A 20,536-nucleotide genomic window follows, 5' to 3' on the forward strand; every position below is an offset into this window, starting at 1 on the left:
TAGATGTTTTGTGCTAGAAAATAGAAATAAGGTTGGACAAGTAGCATTACTTCAAATTCTTAAAAATCTTGAACACTGCTAGCAGTTTAGATTTAATGCCTAAGATCAAACACATGAGGAAAGAGAAATAATTAAAGAAGAGTAACATTTAAACTCACATCTATGATTACTCTATACTTATTTTAAAGGCTGACTTCTAATTAATTACTTAAGTTTGAAATCTGAGCTACCTTTAAATCAGTTCTTCTGGGTATTTTTTCCTATAATTGAAACTGGATTTTCTCAAGAATCTTATTTAATTGTGAGGGTAAAAATACAATTTTTAAATTAGATAAAGTCACCTGAAGTGAAACAGGTAAAATAATCAAGTTGAAGAAATATATTTATGAAATTATATCCTAATTTTTAATGATGGTCAAATATACTACTTGGAGTTACTTGCAAATACTGAGTTTGAAAGAAAGTTTTCTGAATGACCTAGGATCAAATAAAGGTAATGAGCAATGTTTGACTCTGTGAATTCCTATATGCAATGATTAAGGATATTTGGTAGCAGTATACAAAAGCTAATCTAAAGGGGGTATAAAGCCATTGGAAGTAATCTGTGAAGGTAGGGGAGGAACAGGAATGAGGAGATGAAAAACATAAATAAATGAAAAAAAGATAAATATAGGATATTTCAAACAAAGTATTATTGCTGTTGGATGAATATTTGAAGATAAAAAGAGATGCAACAATAATGATTTAGGAATTTTGGGCTTAAATGACTTAGAAGAATGATAAAGCCAAAAGGAAGCAAGGACATTAATCTGACAGAGGCTGAAAGGAAAAATCAAAGGAATAGCATTTCAGAATAAAATCCCAAAGAGCTCACTGCTGGATTTAAATTGCCCTCACTTCTTTTTGTGGCCAGTTAGGGTCTTTGAACATTTAATTAAGTAAAATTTCACTTAAAAATTTAACAAATTTCTTACAAAGCAATGTAAAAATAAAAAAGCTCAAAACCTGATTATGTTATAGCACTTGATTATATATGAATCCCATGGGCAGTGTTTTAAAAATAGAAATTCTGGAGCTTCTGAGTTGGTGAACACAGTTGGTGAAAGATGGCTTGCCCAGAGAAGGCATGGGAGCCCCATGCCACACCACCCCCATCAATACCTGCCTCTATGCATCTTTTCCATTTGGCTGCTCCTGGGCTATAGCCTTTATAATAAATTGGTAAGCATTTGATCAAATTTGGCTGATTGAACATCAAGGCATGCTGCTTCCTGGGAGACAGATCTTGGGCTCCAGCTTTAAGATCCTGATTTAGTACAAGTACTACAAGAATATTCTAGCCTTTCTTTTTGCCAATGAGGAGATCAAAAAGAACCCCAGCCTCTTACTACCCAACGTTACCCCTTAGAATTGGTTTTTACAACCTCTTCCAAAATGACCAACTTCCAAAGGGACCTTGGAAAGCCTTCTTATGTGGCTCTTGAAAGGGTTTGAGATAGTGCCTATTACTGCTGTGAAATGAAGAAGAGGTCTGTAGTAGCCATTGTTGGGAACACTTTTTTTCTCATTCTCACATGCAAATACTATTGGATCTCTACAAATTTCCACAAGTGGGACCAAGAATGGATGTGTCAGGGATGAGACCTTTACTTCCTTCCCCCCTGTAATTCTAGGCTATTTAATAAAATAAGAGATTTATGTGTCCTATTAAAGACACACAAAAATTAAGGTTCCTGGGTCTTACCTTCAGAAACTGACTTATAAGTCTGGGGTTTAGAAATTTGCTTTTAAAATACATATTCCAGGAAATTAATAATACTGAAGTAAATATTAGTATACCATACTTTGAAAAAGACTGGTATAGATATTGAAAACTGTCTATAAATGTTGAATCCACAGAAAAAAGAAATCTGTACTTTTCTGCTTTGGGTCAGGGGTGACAAGGAGGAAATTGAAAAGATTTACTTATTTCTTTTTTTAAATAACTTGAATTTATAGATCTCACACAAGAACAACAGAATTCCAAGATTAATAGGACAAAAGTTTTTAACCTAGGGAGGCTTTTAAGTTTAGTGAGAATGATTATACACGTAAAAATTTATTTGTAACACTTTTATAAATTTATATAAATTTATTTGGTTAAAAAAGATACACAGTACTTGAATTTGAATCACAGAAATTTAGTAGAAAAGTTAAACTTCACAAGTGGAGATCTATGAAAATTTAAAATAAATAAACTAGAAAGGGAAGCTAAAAACGGGGTTGTTACCTACACTAGTGCAGTTTACATATACTACAAAATGTCCCATTCTTTTCTTTCATAGTCTCATTCCCATGTTTTAAAACTAGCTATGACAAAGTAAAACACATGAAGTCTGCACAACTTCATAAAATGCATTTTAGAACTTTTTGCCCACATTATCAAGTGACATTGTACACTCAAAGGATTTAAGTAAAACTGGGGTAAAGAATGGATTAACACAATGAAAATTCAGAAAATGTTGACTTTTACTGCATGTGGAATCATAAGTTCTTGAATGTTTCACATTTTTAAACAATGTTTACTGTTTATGAGGTAATGGGAAGAGGAAAAGAGAGAGGGAGGGAGGATGAAGAAAGAAAGAGAGGGAGAAAGGGAGGGAGAGAGGGAGGGAAGGAGAGAGGGAAAGAGGGAGAAAGGGAAGGAGAGAAGGAGGGAAGGAGAGAGGGAGGAAATGAGGGAGGGAGGGGGAAAGAGGAACATCTTATATTGGCTCCCAACTCACTCCCAGTAAAAGCCAAAACAGTCGTGACAATGCTAAACAATGCTGTACTGAAGTGGCTCTTCTTCACTCTGAAACATCTGCTGCTCTCCACCTAGCTCACTGTAGTGCACAAAACACTGCCTTCTTTCTGTTCCATGAACACTAATCACATTCTTAAAGGCTCCCGAACTGTTTGCTTCACCAGGAAAACTCCTCTATATTTCAACATGGATTATGCTTTCATCTCCTCTAGTCTTTGCTCTAAGTCACCACCAATTGAAAACTACTCCAGCACTCCCTACTCCAGCACTCTCCCACTTTTTGGCTTTGTGTTTTTTCTCCAAAGCACTCGCTCCTTCTACTATAACAACTTATTTACTTTGTTTTCTGTCTTCTCCAGCACATAAAATTGTAAGTCTCCTATGAAGGCCAGAGCTTTTTTTACAGTTTTGTTCACAGTTTATCTCTAGGATCTAAACTGTGGCTGCACATAATATTGGTTGAATAAATGAACAAAAGAGTCTTTCACACCTCTGCCTCATCTAAAATAAGAAAAGAAAGTTATTTTTGTGGCTAATAAAAGGAAGTTATTATAAAAATCACTAGAGGCCCAGTGCACAAATTCGTGCACGGGTGGGGTCCAGCTGGCCCACCCCAATCGGGACGAGCTGGTCAGGGGGAGGAGCCACGGGCAGTTGGCTGGCTGGCCACGCCCCTTGGTCAAACTCCCAGTTGAGGAGACAATTTGCATATTAGCCTTTTATTATAGAGGATTATTATATAGGATACTTAAAACATATCTGGAGTAGTAATGAAATGAGTTACAGAACTTTAAATCTTTTTATTGTGAAATAAAGCAAGTTCCTGGGTGATGCCTTTTTTTAAGAATCCCCATTTGTATTTTATTTTCAGCAGTTTTACTATGTATCAAGGTATGATTGTCCCACTACTAGGAGGGGGATCACAGTATCATATACAACTAGCTTTAATCCAGCACTAAGTTAGCTTTATAGAGGGATACAGGGTAGGAAATTCATCATGCATAGTACCTTCAAACTTATCAGGGGGCCAAGCAACTATTTACAGGCATAGTTTCTTGGATCTCTCCCCAACTCACATGAAGAGTACTCAAGAGTTGCCAAGGACAGTTAAGGTGCAAGTGGTTCACCCCCATACAGAGATATGCCTTGTTTTCCTGCCAGTCTTATACTGTTCACTTTGAATAGATGTAAGGACTATAAGCCAACTCACAGTTCTCTCACTCCAGATGAAATACCACAGATGAAGTTTCATAGTAAATTAACTAGCTCCTAGCACATATTTGTCTAAACTCAAGTTTATTTCCATAAAATAGTGCTATAAGAAGGCAGACCAAAGTTAAATTTTTAAGCAGGCCTAGGTCTGCAAGATGTCTAGGTTAAATATTAAATCTATACTCACATTGTAGATTGCAAATCATTTATTCTCTGGGATACAAAGGCTTCCTGAATCTCTACCTTGATGTCTTTCATCAATTTTGTCAAGTTCTTAACAACAATCCTTTCTAATATTTGCTTCAGCAGCATTATTTCTCATCTCTCCTTTTAGGTCTCCTATTTATTAAACTTTCTTACTTCATCTTCTATTTCCTTTCTATATTTTTTCATCACTTTGTCTCTCCATGTTTACTTCTGTATGTTTTCTTCTAATTTAACTACAAGTTCATTAATTCTCTTTTCAACTGTGTCTGATCTTCCATTCAACCCATCCTGTGTTCTTAATTTTGTTAGCTCTGTATTTTCAGTTCTAGAATTTTAATTTTAAAGTGTTTAGTTCCCAGTTTAAATTTTCAATATTTTCTTTAATCTCATCAGCGTGGGTATTTTCAAGCGATGTCTGATAACTCCAATATCCAGAGATGCTGTGATTTGTTTCTACTCTCCATTGCTTCTGCTGGATTTATTCATGCTGCCTTGCTTTTTCCTAGGTCTGTTTATTTTTTATTGTGCCCTAATTATTGCAATTGCAATTTAAAAAACATAAATGAAGTTTTCAGATGATCTTCTTTAGAGGATCTTTCAGAAAGGATTTAATATTGCATCCTGTGGATTCTAGCAATCCAGAATCACCTCCCTTTAATTTCAGGATTGATACGATTTGAAGTTGAGTTGCAATCACTGTGAGGCTTATCTTCCACAGTGGTAAGCACTTCCTGAATCTCTACCTTGATGTCTTTCATCAATACCTGTGCCCCTTTGAAACTACCATTAAGTGGTCTCAGCCACTCCACCAAAATTGGCAAATGCTCCAAGGCAAAAGTATACTCAAAAGTCAGGGTCACATTTCTAGGCTGGTAATTCTTTTCTATCTTGTGTACTTTCCAATGCCTTCAAACAGGTTTTTGTTTATAAAATACATATACCTGCTCCCAATTTTCTAGTACTACTTCGAGCAGCGGTTCTCAACCTGTGGGTCGAGACCACTTTGGGGGTCGAATGACCCTTTCACAGGGGTCGCCTAAGACCATTGGAAAACACATATATACTTACATTTTGTTTTTGTGATTAATCACTATGCTTTAATTATGTTCAATTTGTAACAATGAAAATACATCCTGCATATCAGATATTTACATTACGATTCATAACAGTAGCAAAATTACAGTTATGAAGTAGCAACGAAAATAATTTTATGGTTGGGGGTCACCACAACATGAGGAACTGTATTAAAGGGTCTCGGCATTCGGAAGGTTGAGAACCACTGACTTAGAGGAAAGATTGGTCCAACACTTAGTCTGCCATTACCAATACTGAAAATTGAGTAAGAGAACTTTAAACAATATAGCAATGGAGTATATCTAATTAAAGTTAAACCATACCTGGAACTCAAATATCTTAACGTACTCATCAATTAAGAATTTTTGTGTCAACAATAAAACCAACCAAGTAAGCAACTAAAAAGCTATTTTTTGAAAAAATGACACTAAAGAATGACTACTCTTTAAAAAAATCAAGATAAATTATTTCTTCATATACTTTATTAGAAAGCTTGTACTTTAAATAAGTGACAAGTTGGAGAAAACATTTTTTTGCAACCTAGAAGTGCAACTTTCTTAAGAAATTAAATGTATTTAAGTATTCTTGAAAAATATATTTTGTAGAAAGTAATTCTGCCCTGAAATAGAATTTAATTAGTTGTAGGCCACTCCCCTTTATCTACATCAAACCTTTTTCTTCCTAATACAATACCTGGTTTAGCTAAATGTCTTTTGAGCATATACTGAATGTGATCACTAAGAACATTAAGATATAACCCGGCTGGCATGGCTCAGTGGTTGAGCATCAAGCTATGAACCAGGTGGTCATGGTTTGATTCCCGATTAGAGCACATGCCCAGGTTGTGGGCTTGATCCCCAGTGTGGGGCATGCAGGAGGCAGCTGATCAATTATTCTCTGTCATCATTAATGTTTCTATCTCTCTCTCCCTCTCCCTTTCCCTCTGAAATCAATAAAAATATATATTAAAAAAAAGAAAAGAAAAATAAGATACAGTGTATACTCTGGAGAAATTTCCAGTTTTATGGAATAGATATAGAGACAAAGTTTTAATGGCTGTAACACAGGCATACACAAAATGCTATGGGTACATAGGAGAAACATTATGTCAGTATGACACTGTCCTATTAGTGACATTTCCATTACTACCTAAAATGCTTGTTTCCTTTAGTGATCGATGCAAGGCTAAGCAAAAAAATAAAATGCATATCACATATCAATTTATATTTTAAACATTAAAAAAACTCACCTGTGTGTACATAAACATAAAGAATTATATAGAACACCAAGGTGGGGAAAAAAATTGCTATGAAAACTTACCCCATCTGGCAGTGCCCTCCAGCACACAGCACTAACAAATTCATTTGTATCATCTTCTTTTCGGTCTTTGTCAAGAACACTTTTAACTGTATCAAACTTAAACGTTAGCAAAGTCTTAGAAAGTCCTTTATAGTACAGGTAAAGAGAGTTGTTCTCGCTTCCTAAAAAAAATTAAAAAATAAATAATGTTTTAGAATGGGATAATTCAGAGCTAGGACAGCACATTCATAAGATAATTTATACCTCAGACTTTAAACTCCAAGACTAAATATCTTATATGGTTAATTTTGAAAGAACAGAGCATGGGACTTCTTGGGAATCATGTCAGAAAAGAATTCATAGGAAAAACTACACTTTACTAATCTAAAGACATAATCACTGTTAAATGATTTAACATTGGGAATTCTAAGGCTGAAATTACCACATGAAAATCATTTCTAGGAAAGGTCTCCAGAAGAATAAAAACATTGTTAATATCGCATGAATCTTTAATTACATTTACAACAATTTCATCTAGAGAGAAAAAAGAAAGTTATTGCACCTGTGAAGGCAAATTTTAATAACCTAAAAAACTTATTTCCCAATCCCTAATGAAGGCATTACTCTATTAGGTAAGCAGTCTAGAAACCTACATTTTTGAGCAGTCTATGAGAAATTGGATAATTATGCAGAGACTTGCTTTGCAGGGTTTAGGTTCACATACATGTGGAGAGAGTCAATTTTACTCAATAAAGGCCAAGTCATTTGAAGGTATTGATGAAAGTTCATTTCTTCAGGCACTAGATATATTATAAAGTTGAATAATACTAAATTTGATTTTTCTACTTCTGATTTAAAAATGTATAAATTATCATTAAAAAAAAGCCCCAGAAGATCAGATAAAGACTACCCAAATAGACTGCTTAATTAAGAGAACACTTTATAGGAGAAAATAAATAACAAGCTCAAGAACACAAATAATGTCTCCAAAATTAGGATATTAGCAAACATTAATATTTTCTCTTATACATAATATCTATAGAAATTATGTTATAATGGAGAACAACCAAAAACATATTTAAAAATATTATGCTATTTCATGTGGTTAGGATTTGCTAGTGTTCCGTAGAGAAGGGAAGGACTAATGCAGTCCAATCTGAGGATTAATTAATTAATATATTCCACTATAGTGGAATACATATAGTTACACTGAATGCATTTTGGTGACAGATACCTGTTTAAAAAGTTTAGGAAAAGATGGTTTCACATACCACAAGCTATGTAATCACCATTGGAAGCGAGGCCTACAAAGTTTTTTTCATTGATATGACCCTTGAAGGAACGTAGACAGTATGGTTTCCCTACATTCCACAGTTTTAACTGGCTGTCCGTTGAGCTAAAGTAAACACAAAAAGTTAGAGCATATTTAAGATTTCATGGCATGAAACTCATCACTACTAATTAGAGGCACTCTAGTTTGGTGGTTAAAAATGCAGAACCTGAAACCAGACTCTTAGGATGCTCAATATGCTGATAATTTGTTTTTGACCTTGGGTAAGTTATACAACCTCTCTGGCCAGCTTTTTTTTCATCATTTAAATGTGAAATATAATGATTCTTACACTATAAAATTTATAAGATGTTATGAATCTTATATTTTAAAAATTAAATTAATTCATTTAAAATGTTTTCAATAGTCCATGGGCATTAATAAACATTAGTCATTGGTAACATCATACCACCACCATCAAAACACAATTGTTCCGCTTGTTTTGATTTACTTTTCAACTCTTGAATTGTATTAGTATACTGAGTATAAACTATATTCAAAGCTTAATTGTACCTGCAGAGGTGGAATACTGTAAATAGTTGAATGATCTATATAAAGTAGTTTATCTTACTGAAATAATATGCAGATACAGTTATTTACCAAAAAGTAATTATACAAATCACTGGTAATTATTATATAGAGACAGTCTTGGGACTTAAAACTACATGTTTTTTCTCTTTTTGTTAAAAAATTGGATCATAACACGTATATTATTTTGTAAATTGCTTCTCCACCATTCATAAATTTGTGTTACATTGTTTTCTGTAAAATAACTCATTTCTGTATCTTTATTAATGACTACATAATAAATCTTTTTATTTACTCTAACATTCATAGACTAGACCACCATGGTAAGTATTTTACATACATTATTTTATTTAAAGATTCACAACTAAAGATTAGTACTATTATTTAGAGATGAACAAACTGAGATTCAGGAGGTTGAGGACATTTTCAAGGTACCACAGTTAGTAAACAGTAGAGTCAAGACTGAATCTTTATTTCAGAGGCCAAATGCCATCAAACTCTTGAAATACTTCTCTATTGCTTCTCATCATTTTTCAACATAACATCTATTCTTCGGTATTGATGTTGTCTTCAATTTGTTTTTTGTTCAATAGTGTTGCAGTGAATATCCCTTTATGTGTGTATATATATGTATAAATATACACACATTTTTAAACTGGCCAACAATTCAGAGGTTGCAACAATGTGTGTATTTTTACTTTTCAATATTTCTAAATATACTTGTGAATAAATTTATTCTAAATACTTCTAAACTCCAAAATGTGCAAGAGAAAAGTCATCATGATTTATAATATCAACCCATCCTGTGTTTTTAATTTTGTTAACTCTATATTTAGATTGGTCAAAGATTTGGACCAATCTTTTCTTTAAGTAGTACTAGAAAAGTGGGAGTAGGATACTTTTTGACTTGTAACTACTTAATTCAGATTTGTGAACCAATGTTATAATATCAACCTATCCTGTGTTTTTAATTTTGTTAACTCTATATTTAGATTGGTCAAATATTTGGACCAATCTTTTCTTTAAGTAGTACTAGAAAAGTGGGATACTTTTTGACTTGTAACTACTTTTTTTTTTTTTTTAAATATATTTTATTGATTTTTTTACAGAGAGGAAGGGAGAGGGATAGAGAGTTAGAAACATCGATCAGCTGCCTCCTGCACACTCCCCACCGGGGTTGCGCCCGCAACCAAGGTACATGCCCTTGACCGGAATCGAACCCGGGACCCTTGAGTCCGCAGGCTGACGCTCTATCCACTGAGCCAAACCGGTTAGGGCGACTTGTAACTACTTAATTCAGATTTCTGAACCAATGACCTATACTACTTGCCCTTCTAAAGCTCAGTTCCTACTTTCTTTTGTTCCCTTCTTTGTAATTCAATTCAAATTGCCAAATTCTTATCGAGGGCAACCGGCATGAAGGTAGATGTGGTGAGAAATACCAAGCAGAAATCCGTGGCATTAATAATCTCCTGAGAGATTAGAAGCTAAGTGAAGAAAAGAAAACAATATATCATTTACCTTGATAATAATTGATATGAAAAAGAGAGAACTAAAGAATGGGTATTTACTAGGTTAATATAAAATGAAGAGAACTATAAAATGGATCACAGAAAGAAGGGACTGCTTCTGTTAGCAGAAAAACTTTGTCAACAATATTTTGGCAGATGAGATTTATGTATCTGGTTGACCTCTTAAAAGACAACTAAAAGCTACACTATGACTCTCTAGGTCAGAAGCTTCTAAAAGGATATTTGTTGGGTATAAGCATTCATAGTTGGAAAGTTCTCTTCAAAGCACATGTAAAACTCACCATGAAATCATAAGGAGATCAAATAACATATAATCAAAAGTCAATCAAATATAACTTGAAATAAATATACTACAGTACTGCAATGTAGATATATATAGAATAACATTAGTTGAATTAAACAAAACACTTCTCATTTTATTCCCTCAACTATGTTGTCTCTTCTTATGGAGAAGCAGTAGCTGAAACTCAATCTGAAGTTCAAATATTTAAGGGGGAGACATTAAAAATTAGTATAATCAGGATTTTATTCACAACTAACATATTAAAGTGAGTAATACAGATCAGAATATGCATGCATTTTAATCAGATGTTATAAAAAATTTATTTAAAAGTACACATACCACCACAGTGTTATTATTTATATATATATGCAGGGTAACATTACAAAATGGTAAAGGATGACAGAGCTGTGTTCAGTTCAACCTCTGAAAAGAGTAATACTCACGCAGAGACAATTTCCTCACCACTCACAAACTTTGCATAAGAAACAGCTTTTCGGTGTCCTTTGAATACCATAATTGGCTGTTTAGTGTTACGAAGATCATAGTAGTGGACACAGTGATCTAAAACAAAACAAAACAGAGAAAAAATGCAGTAAATGAAGAAATAGAAAGCAAAGCTAATTTTAATTGGTTTTGGTGTTTTTCATCAAATGTTTCACAGATACTGGTAATGTCAACCTGTTAATAGCCAGAATATGAAGGGCTATGACTCATTTTCAAAGATAAGACAGATATAATGTGTTTTCTTTTATGAATCTAAGAAAATAAGGTTGCATTAAAAAATTAAACATATGGGAATGTGAGTATGAAAGGGAGTTCCACTGACAATTCCTGTGATCCTGGCTCTAGAAATAGAGAATTAAAGGTTCAAAATAACTGGAAATTTAAAAATAAATCTCTAAATTTTGATCGCTTTATTAAAAAGGTAATATAAATATTTTGGCATTCTGGCTAAACATAATACTATATAATTTTATATATCCTACATTTGCTTTTGTAAAAACACTTTCTTGAGAGACACTACATAAAAATTGTAAATACAATATTCAGTGATTTTCACTAAATTTACCCAGTGGTGCAACCATCACCATAGATGTTTTAGAACGTTTTCCTCATCCAGTAAGATCTCTCAAGCCCATCTATCACCCATTGCCCTAGGTAATCACTATACCTACCGATCTGAAAATTTGCCTTTTCTGGACAATTTATATAAATGGAATCATTATAATACTTGGTTCCCCTGCATGGTTTCTTACACTTCACATAATGTATTTTAAGTTCATCCATGTTTTAACATGTGTCAGCAGCTTATTCATTTTTATTGTGGAAGAGTATCCACTGTATGGATATACCAATTTTGTCTATCCACTTACCAGTAGATAGATATTTACTTCCCCCCCCTTTGTTGGTTATCATGCATAATGCTGCTATCAACAATCACATTCAAGTCTTTCTGTGGACATATATTCAGGTATTGAGGAGCTACCTATAAAATGTAATTACTGGGAAATGTAATAATTTTGTGTTTAACTTTTAACTTTTAAAGAAACTGACAAACTGTTGACTGTACCATTTTACAATACGTGATCGTTTTGGGTTTGTTTCTGGGCTCTCACGTTGTTCCACTGGGCAGACTACACTTTGAGTAACAAGGTTGTAGAGCATATTTATTATTTTCTTATTTACTTGAAAGAGTTCTTCATGTATTCTGAATATGTGTCCTAAATATCTCACCCCAATTAATGACTTTTTAAAAATTATTTATTCCAGGAGTTATTTGATGAACAAAAGTATTATATTTTATAATAGCCAAATTTACTCACCTTTCATCTAAAGTTTACAGTTCTGGTATCTTAAGGCATTCCCTGAATCAAGATTGTGAAGATATTCTTTCTTATGTTGTCTTATAAACAGTTTATAGTTTTGCTGCTCATATTTAGGTCATTTGATCATCTGGAATTAGTTTTGTGTATTTCATGAGTTAGAATTACACTGTCATTTTCCCATACCAATTGTCTAAAAATTCCATATTTTCCAAACTCCTATGCAATATAATCTTTGTCAGGTATCTTCTACTGCACCCAATAAAACTTTTTATTTACTTTTCCTTATCTTTGTTTTAAATGTGTCTCTTATAAAGAATATAGAATTGCATTCTGAACATTTTTAACTAGCCTGTTAATCCCTGCCTTTTATTTGGACCCATTAAATCCATTTCCATTTACTATAATTAGATATATTTGGATTTCTATCTATGAGCTTTTTTTTTTTTAATTACCTCAAGTTTTCTGTGTTTCCCCACCTCCCCTTTCTTGCTTGCTTGTTTTGGATTAGCCAAATATTGTACTCCTTCCCCCTTACCCTAATAACAGTTTGAATTTTGTTCTTTGGTTCTATTATTTTAATGGTATCCCTTGACATCGTATCATGCATTTCATACTTTCCAAATGTTAGTAGTGATTACTCAATTTTAGTAACAGTTGAGTAAAAGATGCCTGACTTTAAAATATCTCTGCACTTAATATAAATATAAAATTTCTTGTGAAGCTCATTTTTTAAAAGATCTAGCTAGAGTGCTAATGACAGGCTGGAAGGCAAGACAGGCATAAATAGATAAGAGATTTATTGGGTGCTTCAAAGTTGTTTTTAGGTTCTAGCACTCTAAAAAATAGATTTTATTTATTACAAAGTAATAGAATAATTTGTTTTATGCTTGCCACTTTCATTTGAGTTTACTCAAATTACTTGGAAACTTGAAAATAAAATGTCCTTCACAGTCATACACCCTCATTATCTATGTAGTATAGATAACTGAAACACATGTTCATGAATGTTGCGATATTAATCAAGATTTATTAAATATTCAGACATTCAATTCATTTAAACGTGAAGGAAAAGACATCATCTCCACTGGCAACTGCTGTATAAAAGACAAGGCAGATTTATAAACTTAACAAATCGAAAATGCTTCCCATTACTCAGATAAGACAGGAAAATATAGTAAAAGTCCCCTGAGCAATTACATATCTACCTTACTCAAGTTTCTCCATGTTAACTCTATATTGTGAATTAAATTAGGTGTCATAGATCCTTAAACACCAAGGTTTTCAACCTGAAAGGAACTAATCATATTTTGGTGACAGGGATGTTGGGAAAACAAGAGGAAAGTAGAAGGTAGTCCATAAACTGACTGTAGAGGTCTAAAATATTCTAAATTTGAGTTTTGTATAGTATAGATGTTCATCTTTTATAATCCACCCTCGTTTAAAATCATACATATTTCCAAATAAAGAAAAATACTTATTGGCCTCCTCCTCAAGAAATGCTATGTATTTATGGAAAGATACCTTTAAAACTATTAACAGTAGTACCTTTGAGGAGGTAGTTTAATAATGTTTGATCAAGGGGAATTTAAACTTTGTAACAAATGAAAGTTGAGAATAAGGACATAATCTTATACTATTTGTTTAATTAAATATAAACAATTTTAAATGTAGATATTTTTAAGCCGCAAATGTACGATAGCCCAGATAGCTTTACTGAGAATCAAGAAGAACCTTTATAAAAATTATTTTTACTGAATATGTTAAAAAAACAACAACATGAGTCACATATAAGAAATATTGAAGCTGATCATGAAAGGCCTACTAGTAGAACAGAAAGCAATATTATCTGTATTTATTCTTTAGGCAATGAGAAGCTTCCAAAAGTATTCAAGTAAGGGAAATAAATTAATAAATCCTCCCAAACCCTTAAAAGGTTACATTTTTCTTTTGAAGACTAAGAATCATCAAATGCCAAATCACACTTAGAAAGTATGGAAAATGGGAAAACAAATGGTGCTTATGTATGTGAACTGATTAGTGAGAATAACAGAGTTCACAGTAACCAAAGCTAAAAATGTTTATTGATAACACAGTTAAATAGAATATTTCAGAATTCCTGTTTATTTGTTCTAGGGACATTATTTCTTCCCAGTGAATATGTTGTTAACATAAATTCCACTTCTGAAACAGAATAAAACTAATTTTATCTTTGACTTATATCACTAATTTTGGGGAGGGGAGAACTATTATTATTTCAAAGAAAATAACCTTAAAAATACCCATATTTCCTATCTGTTATACTAATTACAACTTTAAAAATTACAAGATGCTTCAAGTTAGCATGCAAGCAATTCTAATATTATATTAAAGCCACAGATTGCTAGTTCTATTTACTTTAGTCTTACAATGCTCTCCCAAATTGGCTTTAGAGAAGATAAACTGGAGGAAAAATGGTTTTCTATCTTTTTCTACACAATAAGAATATGTCCTTGCCAGGTTGATGTGGCTCAGTGGTTGAGTGTCAACCTATGAACCAGGAGGTCACAGGGTTCAATTCCCGATCAAGGCAGATGGTTGGATTGCAGGCTCAATCTCCAGTAGGGAGCGTGCGGGAGGCAGCCAATCAATGATTCTCTCTCATCATTGATGTTTCCGTCTCTCTCTTCCTCTCCCTTCCTCTCTGAAATCAATAAAAATATTTTTTTAAAATGTCCTTGTTAAACAAATAACAGACACTTAATAAAGACCTTTACCCTTATGTTGAAAATATTATCCTCGCCCTAACTGGTTTGGCTCAGTGGATAGAGCATCAGCCTATAGACTGAAGGATCACAGGTTCGATTCCAGTCAAGGGCATGTACCTTGGTTGCGGGCACATCCCCAGTGGGGGGTGTGCAGGAGGCAGCTGATCGATGTTTCTCTCTCATCGATGTTTCTGACTATCCCTCTCCCTTCCTTTCTGTAAAAAGTCAATAAAACATAATTTTTTTTAAAAAAGCCCTTCTCTTAAAAAAAAAAAAAGGAAGAAAGAAAATATTATCCTCTCTTTTTGAAAAGCACGTTTTGAATAATCTCAGGGCTTAGGAATAGATTTTACATGGTTTATAAAGTCTTTTTCTCAATATTAATCACAAAAAGGTTCTTTAACCTATTATTTTCAAGTGGACCACGACTTAGGATTTGATTTTAACAGAAATGCTTGTGAGTTTCTAGTCCATCTTGAGAAACTTTTCATGGTGTAAGCTCCAGTAAAAAAAAAAAAAAAAATCAACAACAAAAAGATCAACTAGATGTATAACCCATTCCTAATGTCAAATTCTTCATTACAAATGGTATTTAATAAGCAACCTTGTGAATATAACTCTTGTACTGTTCTCAGTGGTAAAATAAATGGTACAGCTAGAGAGAATGATGTTGTACAGTTTAAAAAGAAACATTTAGATAATAGTCTGCATTTTAAGAAATATTTCAATTCTAAATGAAGATGATTCAACAAGAGTCATTGTTTTCTGGTAGTAAAGATTTTTCTTATGATTAAAGGGGTTTCAGTAAGTGAAAGGTACAATTAAAGGCAGTGAGTAAAGTAAGACCTTCTGTTTCATTAATGCCTGTTCTGATATTAACCTATTTCATTGCCAAAAAATAAGTCTTTAATTCATATCAAATCTCATTGTGCTGGCTAGGGTCAATGACACTCAGCATCCATTTCCCACCACCTTATGCTATTTTTAGCTTATGGAAGATAGAAAGTTAAAAACTATCTTGCTCAGATCCCCTTGCAGTTATGCTCCTGGATGTGACTTAGGTTCCACCAATGGGATGTAAGATTTGAAAGGTAGAGATTTTGTGGTCATTCTGCTTTGGATATTTCTGTTGCAAGCATCATTGTAAAGATGTGGAGGTTCTCTGTTGAAGTGTTCCAGTGTTTAGTCTCTATCTCTGTGGCAGATATAGTGAAAGATTTCTGAGCCGTTGATTACAGCAAGGGCATTTTGATTTTAATAGTTCTAATGGCTGAGAAAGAAATAACAGTTCTTTTAGCCTATCGGTACTCATGGTGAGCTAATAGTCACTACAAAAGGTTCAGCCTACACATCTCCAACCCTTCCAACAAGTAAATGTGGGTAAGAACATATGTGGTGTTCTGGCCTGAAGCACCTTCCCTACCTACACATACAAATTAGTGAAAGATTTCTGAGCCCTTGATTACAGCCAGGGCATTTTGATTTCAATAGTTCTAATGGCTGAGAAAGAAATAACAGTTCTTTTAGCCTATCGGTACTCATGGTGAGCTAATAGTCACTACAAAAGGTTCAGCCTACACATCTCCAACCCTTCCAACAAGTAAATGTGGGTAAGAACATATGTGGTGTTCTGGCCTGAAGCACCTTCCCTACCTACACATACAAATACACCTAAGAAACCTCTCTGTAAAAAATCAATAAAATATATTAAAAAAAAAATAAAGAAAGAAACTGACAGATATTTAACTGGACTGACCAAGAAAAAAAGAGAGAAGACACAAAAGGTCAGTCAGGAATAAAGGAAGGGACATTAACTGACACTATGGAAATTAAAAGAATTACAAGAGAATGTTATAAACAACTTTATGCCAACAATTTAAAAAATTAAATTTATAAATGCCTAGAAAGACAATAACTATCAAAACCAACTTCAAGAAAAAATAGAAAACCTAAATAGACTTACAGGAAGTACAGAAACTGAATTCAAAATGTAAAATCTTCCCACAAAGGAAAGTCTAAGTCTAGATGGTTTCACTGATAAAGTCTATAAAGGTGAAATAATACCTATCCTTCACAAACTCATTCAGTAAATAAAGGAAGAAACACTTCGAAACTCATTCTATGAGGCCATTCGTACTTTGCTATCAAAGCCAGAAAACAGCATAAGAAAAGAAGGCTACAGCAAACCAAATCCAGTAACTTATAAATAGGATCTTAGATTATGGCTGAGAGATTTTTCTCCTGAATGGAAGGGTGGTCTATGGTAAAAAAAAAAAAAAGAAAGAAAGAAAGAAAGAAAGATGCTATATTATTACAATAAAGGACATAAACCACAAGATCATCCTATTAGAGGCAGGAAAAAACATTTCACAAAATCCAACACTCATTCATAATAAATACTCTTAGCAAACTAGTAATATGTGGAAACTTACTCAGTTGATAAAGGGTGTCTACAAAAAACCTACAGCTAATATCACACTTAACTGTGAAGAAGTAAATGCTTTCTCCCTAAGAAAAGGAAATCCCTTCTGCTACTCCATTCAACATCTCACGTAAGTTTTTAGCTCACACAATAAAGCAAAAAGGCATTAACATAGTAAATGAAAAAATAAAAGTGTTTTAATTCACAGATGATACTATCTTAAATGTAGAAAATCTGAAGTAATGCACCATAAAACTATGAGAAAATACAAAAGTAGTAAGACTGCAGTATGCAAAATCAATATACAAAAACTGATTGCATACATTAGCAACAAAAAGTCTAAAAATTAAATTAAGAAAACAATTCTATTCACAAAGGACTAAAAGTACTAAAATACTTAAAAATAAATTTAACAAGAGAAATTTAAGACTTGTATACTGAAAATAGTAAAATACTGATATTAAAAATGGTTAAGAGAATTACAGATCAATTATTGATATAGATGTAAAAATATCAGCAATGAAATGTAAAAATTTATCAAAAGAATTCCAGCCCTGACCGGTTTGGCTCAGTGGATAGATCATCAGCCTGTGGACTGAAGGGTCCCGGGTTTGATTCCAGTCAAGGGCATGTACCTTGGTTGTGGGCACATCCCCAGTAGGGGGTGTGCAGGAGGCAGCTGATCGATGTTTCTCTCTCGTCGATGTTTCTAACTCTCTATCCCTCTCCCTTCCTCTCTGTAAAAAATCAATAAATTATATTTTTAAAAAAAAAGAATTCCACATTAAGCTCAAGCAGGGTTTAATCTAGAGACAAACAGAATTGAATAACAGAAAATGTATAAGCATAATTCATTATGTCAACAAATTAAACCAATTGATGCTGAAAAGGTACTTGATAAAGTACTAAAGTTGCTCCTAAGAAATAGTAAAATAATTAATTTGAATTTAGTAAGACTGTTTTCCAAAATTAGATGTCCAAAATAGCAAAATACTAATGTGCACTCAATTAAATAGAAGTGGGAAGTAACTATCACTAGTATGATATGATACTGCCTTATAAGAGGAGAATGTAATAAATCATTGGAAAAGAAGAAACACAAACATCATTTCTGGCCACTATCAACTATAAATAGATAACCAAAAAGATTCTACTAAAAAACTCCCAGATTTAGTAAGATAAATATACAAAGTGCCTTGATATGATACAAATATCCAAATACCAACAGTTTTTATCTACTCTTAGCAAACAGAACCTAAAATAAGAATGAAAAATATTTTATTTAAAATAACAAAATTATAGCATACTTAGGAAAAAAATAACCAGAAAGGCTTAGGGCCTAAATGAAGTAAAGTATAAAATTTTACTTTAGAAAAATATCTCATATAAATATGTGGGAAGATACACTACCTTAATAATGTCAATGTTCCCAAAATTAACAAATAAATATAATGTAATTAAGATGAGAATAAAAAGCTTACATGGAAAAGTAAGTGCAAAAATTAACTATGAAATATATGAAACTTTAAAGCAGTGGGGACAAAACTGCCTGCCAGATAGCTGAAACATTTTAAAAGTAGGCTTTCCTTTTCCAGAAAGGAGAACTTTTGAAGATACTCATATCTGGCATTTGTGTTAAAGACTGACAATTATGTCTATTCTTAAATGATGGCCAATGGTTAGTATGTTTATAAAATAGAACTTTAAAATTCAATAAACTATTATAACTTAATAAAATGTTAATAACTAAACAATGATTGAATTCTATACTATTAGAGCTTTACACATAGCATTTTTCTTTCATAATCCTCATAAGAGCCCCAAAGGGCTATCTCTATTTTAGGAATAAGGAGCTTGGGGAGAAAAGTAAATCAACTTGTTTAAGGCTACATATCAAGCAGTAACAAAACAGAAATGTAAATAAGGAAGAAGTTCAAATGGAAAAGAATAACACTTAATAAAGAAAAAAATTCTATATAATAAAAATAGGGAATTTTACCCACACATACATGTTAGTCCATATCCTTCTTGAGTTTAACTATGAAATTATGTCAGTATCCAAGTGAAATAAGTTGAAATAAGGAAAACGTGTAATGACAAATTAAGATTTAAACTGTGCTTTTCTCTTTTAAAAGTGATAATTGTGCTCATTGTGATATGGTGTTAGCTAATATAAAAAAACACACACTGATATTATCATTAAAAAAAAGAACCAAGGAAATTTCACAATGCAGAAATTAAACTACAGATGTTTATTCTTTTAATAAATATTCAAGGGAAGAAAACAGATATAGAAGACAAAGTAATTAATAGTGACCCCTATAATTAACCTGCCAACCCCATAACACTTCTGACAATGAAAGAAGAACTTACTAGTAATAATTATATTGGTACAAGTATAAACTTGCACTGACCCAGGCAAACAGACATTCCGTCACCCTAGTTTAAAAAAAATACTTTAGCAAAAAATTCTTTGCTATTATTAAAATAGCAAACATTTTTATGAGTACTTACTATATTAGCAAGCACTCCAAGATACAAGACTTTGTTTTATTCACTGTCCCTAAATAGGTAATTTGTGCAGAGTAGACACTCAATAATTGCTGAATTAATTGGTTTCCTACAGGAAAAAAAATTCCTGTCTATACAATATAACTGAATAGTTTAAACATCATTATGACCTAAGTTTCTGAATAAGTAAGCATTAGTTCATGCATAGAAAGACTTAGAGGAACAATGACAAAAATTATCAACAAACCCTTCTCTATGTATTGAATATTAGTGACACTCTCTATGTATTGAATATTAGTGACAAAATACTGAAATGAAGGTACAGCAACAAATGAGTAATGATGGCATACTGCATACTTCTAATTTAGAGTTTAACAATGAAAACACAATTTAAACCTACAAATAAAGTTACTCATTTTTAAAACTTTTATCTTAGACATGATTCTCAACCAACATCAAACGACAAATCTGCTTGTATTTCTTACCTGCACAGCCGAAAGCTAAATGGTATCTAGAAGAGGGGCTAAATTTAACACAGCACACATTAGCCTTTGCCTCAATGCTTGCCACTGAATTGTCTAGGTTGGTAGACCACAGCTTCACTAAGAATAAAGGAAAATAAAAACAAACAAAAAAATAAATAATCATTAGCAAATGCTTCTGTAACCTAGAAACAGCTGTTTTGTTTTTTTGGTTTTTTTAGTTAATCTAAAGCATTCTGATTTACTGGGACCAAAAATTTTAAACAATGTAATAATAGAACAGTATATTGAAACCAAGAGT

At 32.7% G+C, this 20,536-nt stretch overlaps 1 protein-coding gene across 3 annotated transcripts in view; it reads right to left on the reverse strand.

Annotated features, from left to right (window-relative positions):
* The window catches only part of RFWD2 (ring finger and WD repeat domain 2, E3 ubiquitin protein ligase), a 98,234-nt gene that overhangs the window by 10,763 nt on the left and 66,935 nt on the right, over window positions 1-20,536 (reverse strand). For all 3 annotated transcript variants that reach the window (XR_001362401.1, XM_014540913.1, XM_005867691.2), the window contains exons 15-18: window positions 20,239-20,355; window positions 10,694-10,811; window positions 7,849-7,973; window positions 6,599-6,759 (exon numbers count right to left, since the gene is read on the reverse strand). Coding sequence is in view for 2 of the 3 variants with exons in the window: in XM_014540913.1 (XP_014396399.1) it covers window positions 6,599-6,759; window positions 7,849-7,973; window positions 10,694-10,811; window positions 20,239-20,355 (521 nt within the window). In the remaining variant the exon portion in view is untranslated. The remainder of the gene's footprint in view (window positions 1-6,598; window positions 6,760-7,848; window positions 7,974-10,693; window positions 10,812-20,238; window positions 20,356-20,536) is intronic.

Source organism: Myotis brandtii, unplaced genomic scaffold, assembly GCF_000412655.1.
Source record: "Myotis brandtii unplaced genomic scaffold, ASM41265v1 scaffold250, whole genome shotgun sequence".
NCBI classification, from domain to species: Eukaryota; Metazoa; Chordata; class Mammalia; order Chiroptera; family Vespertilionidae; genus Myotis; species Myotis brandtii.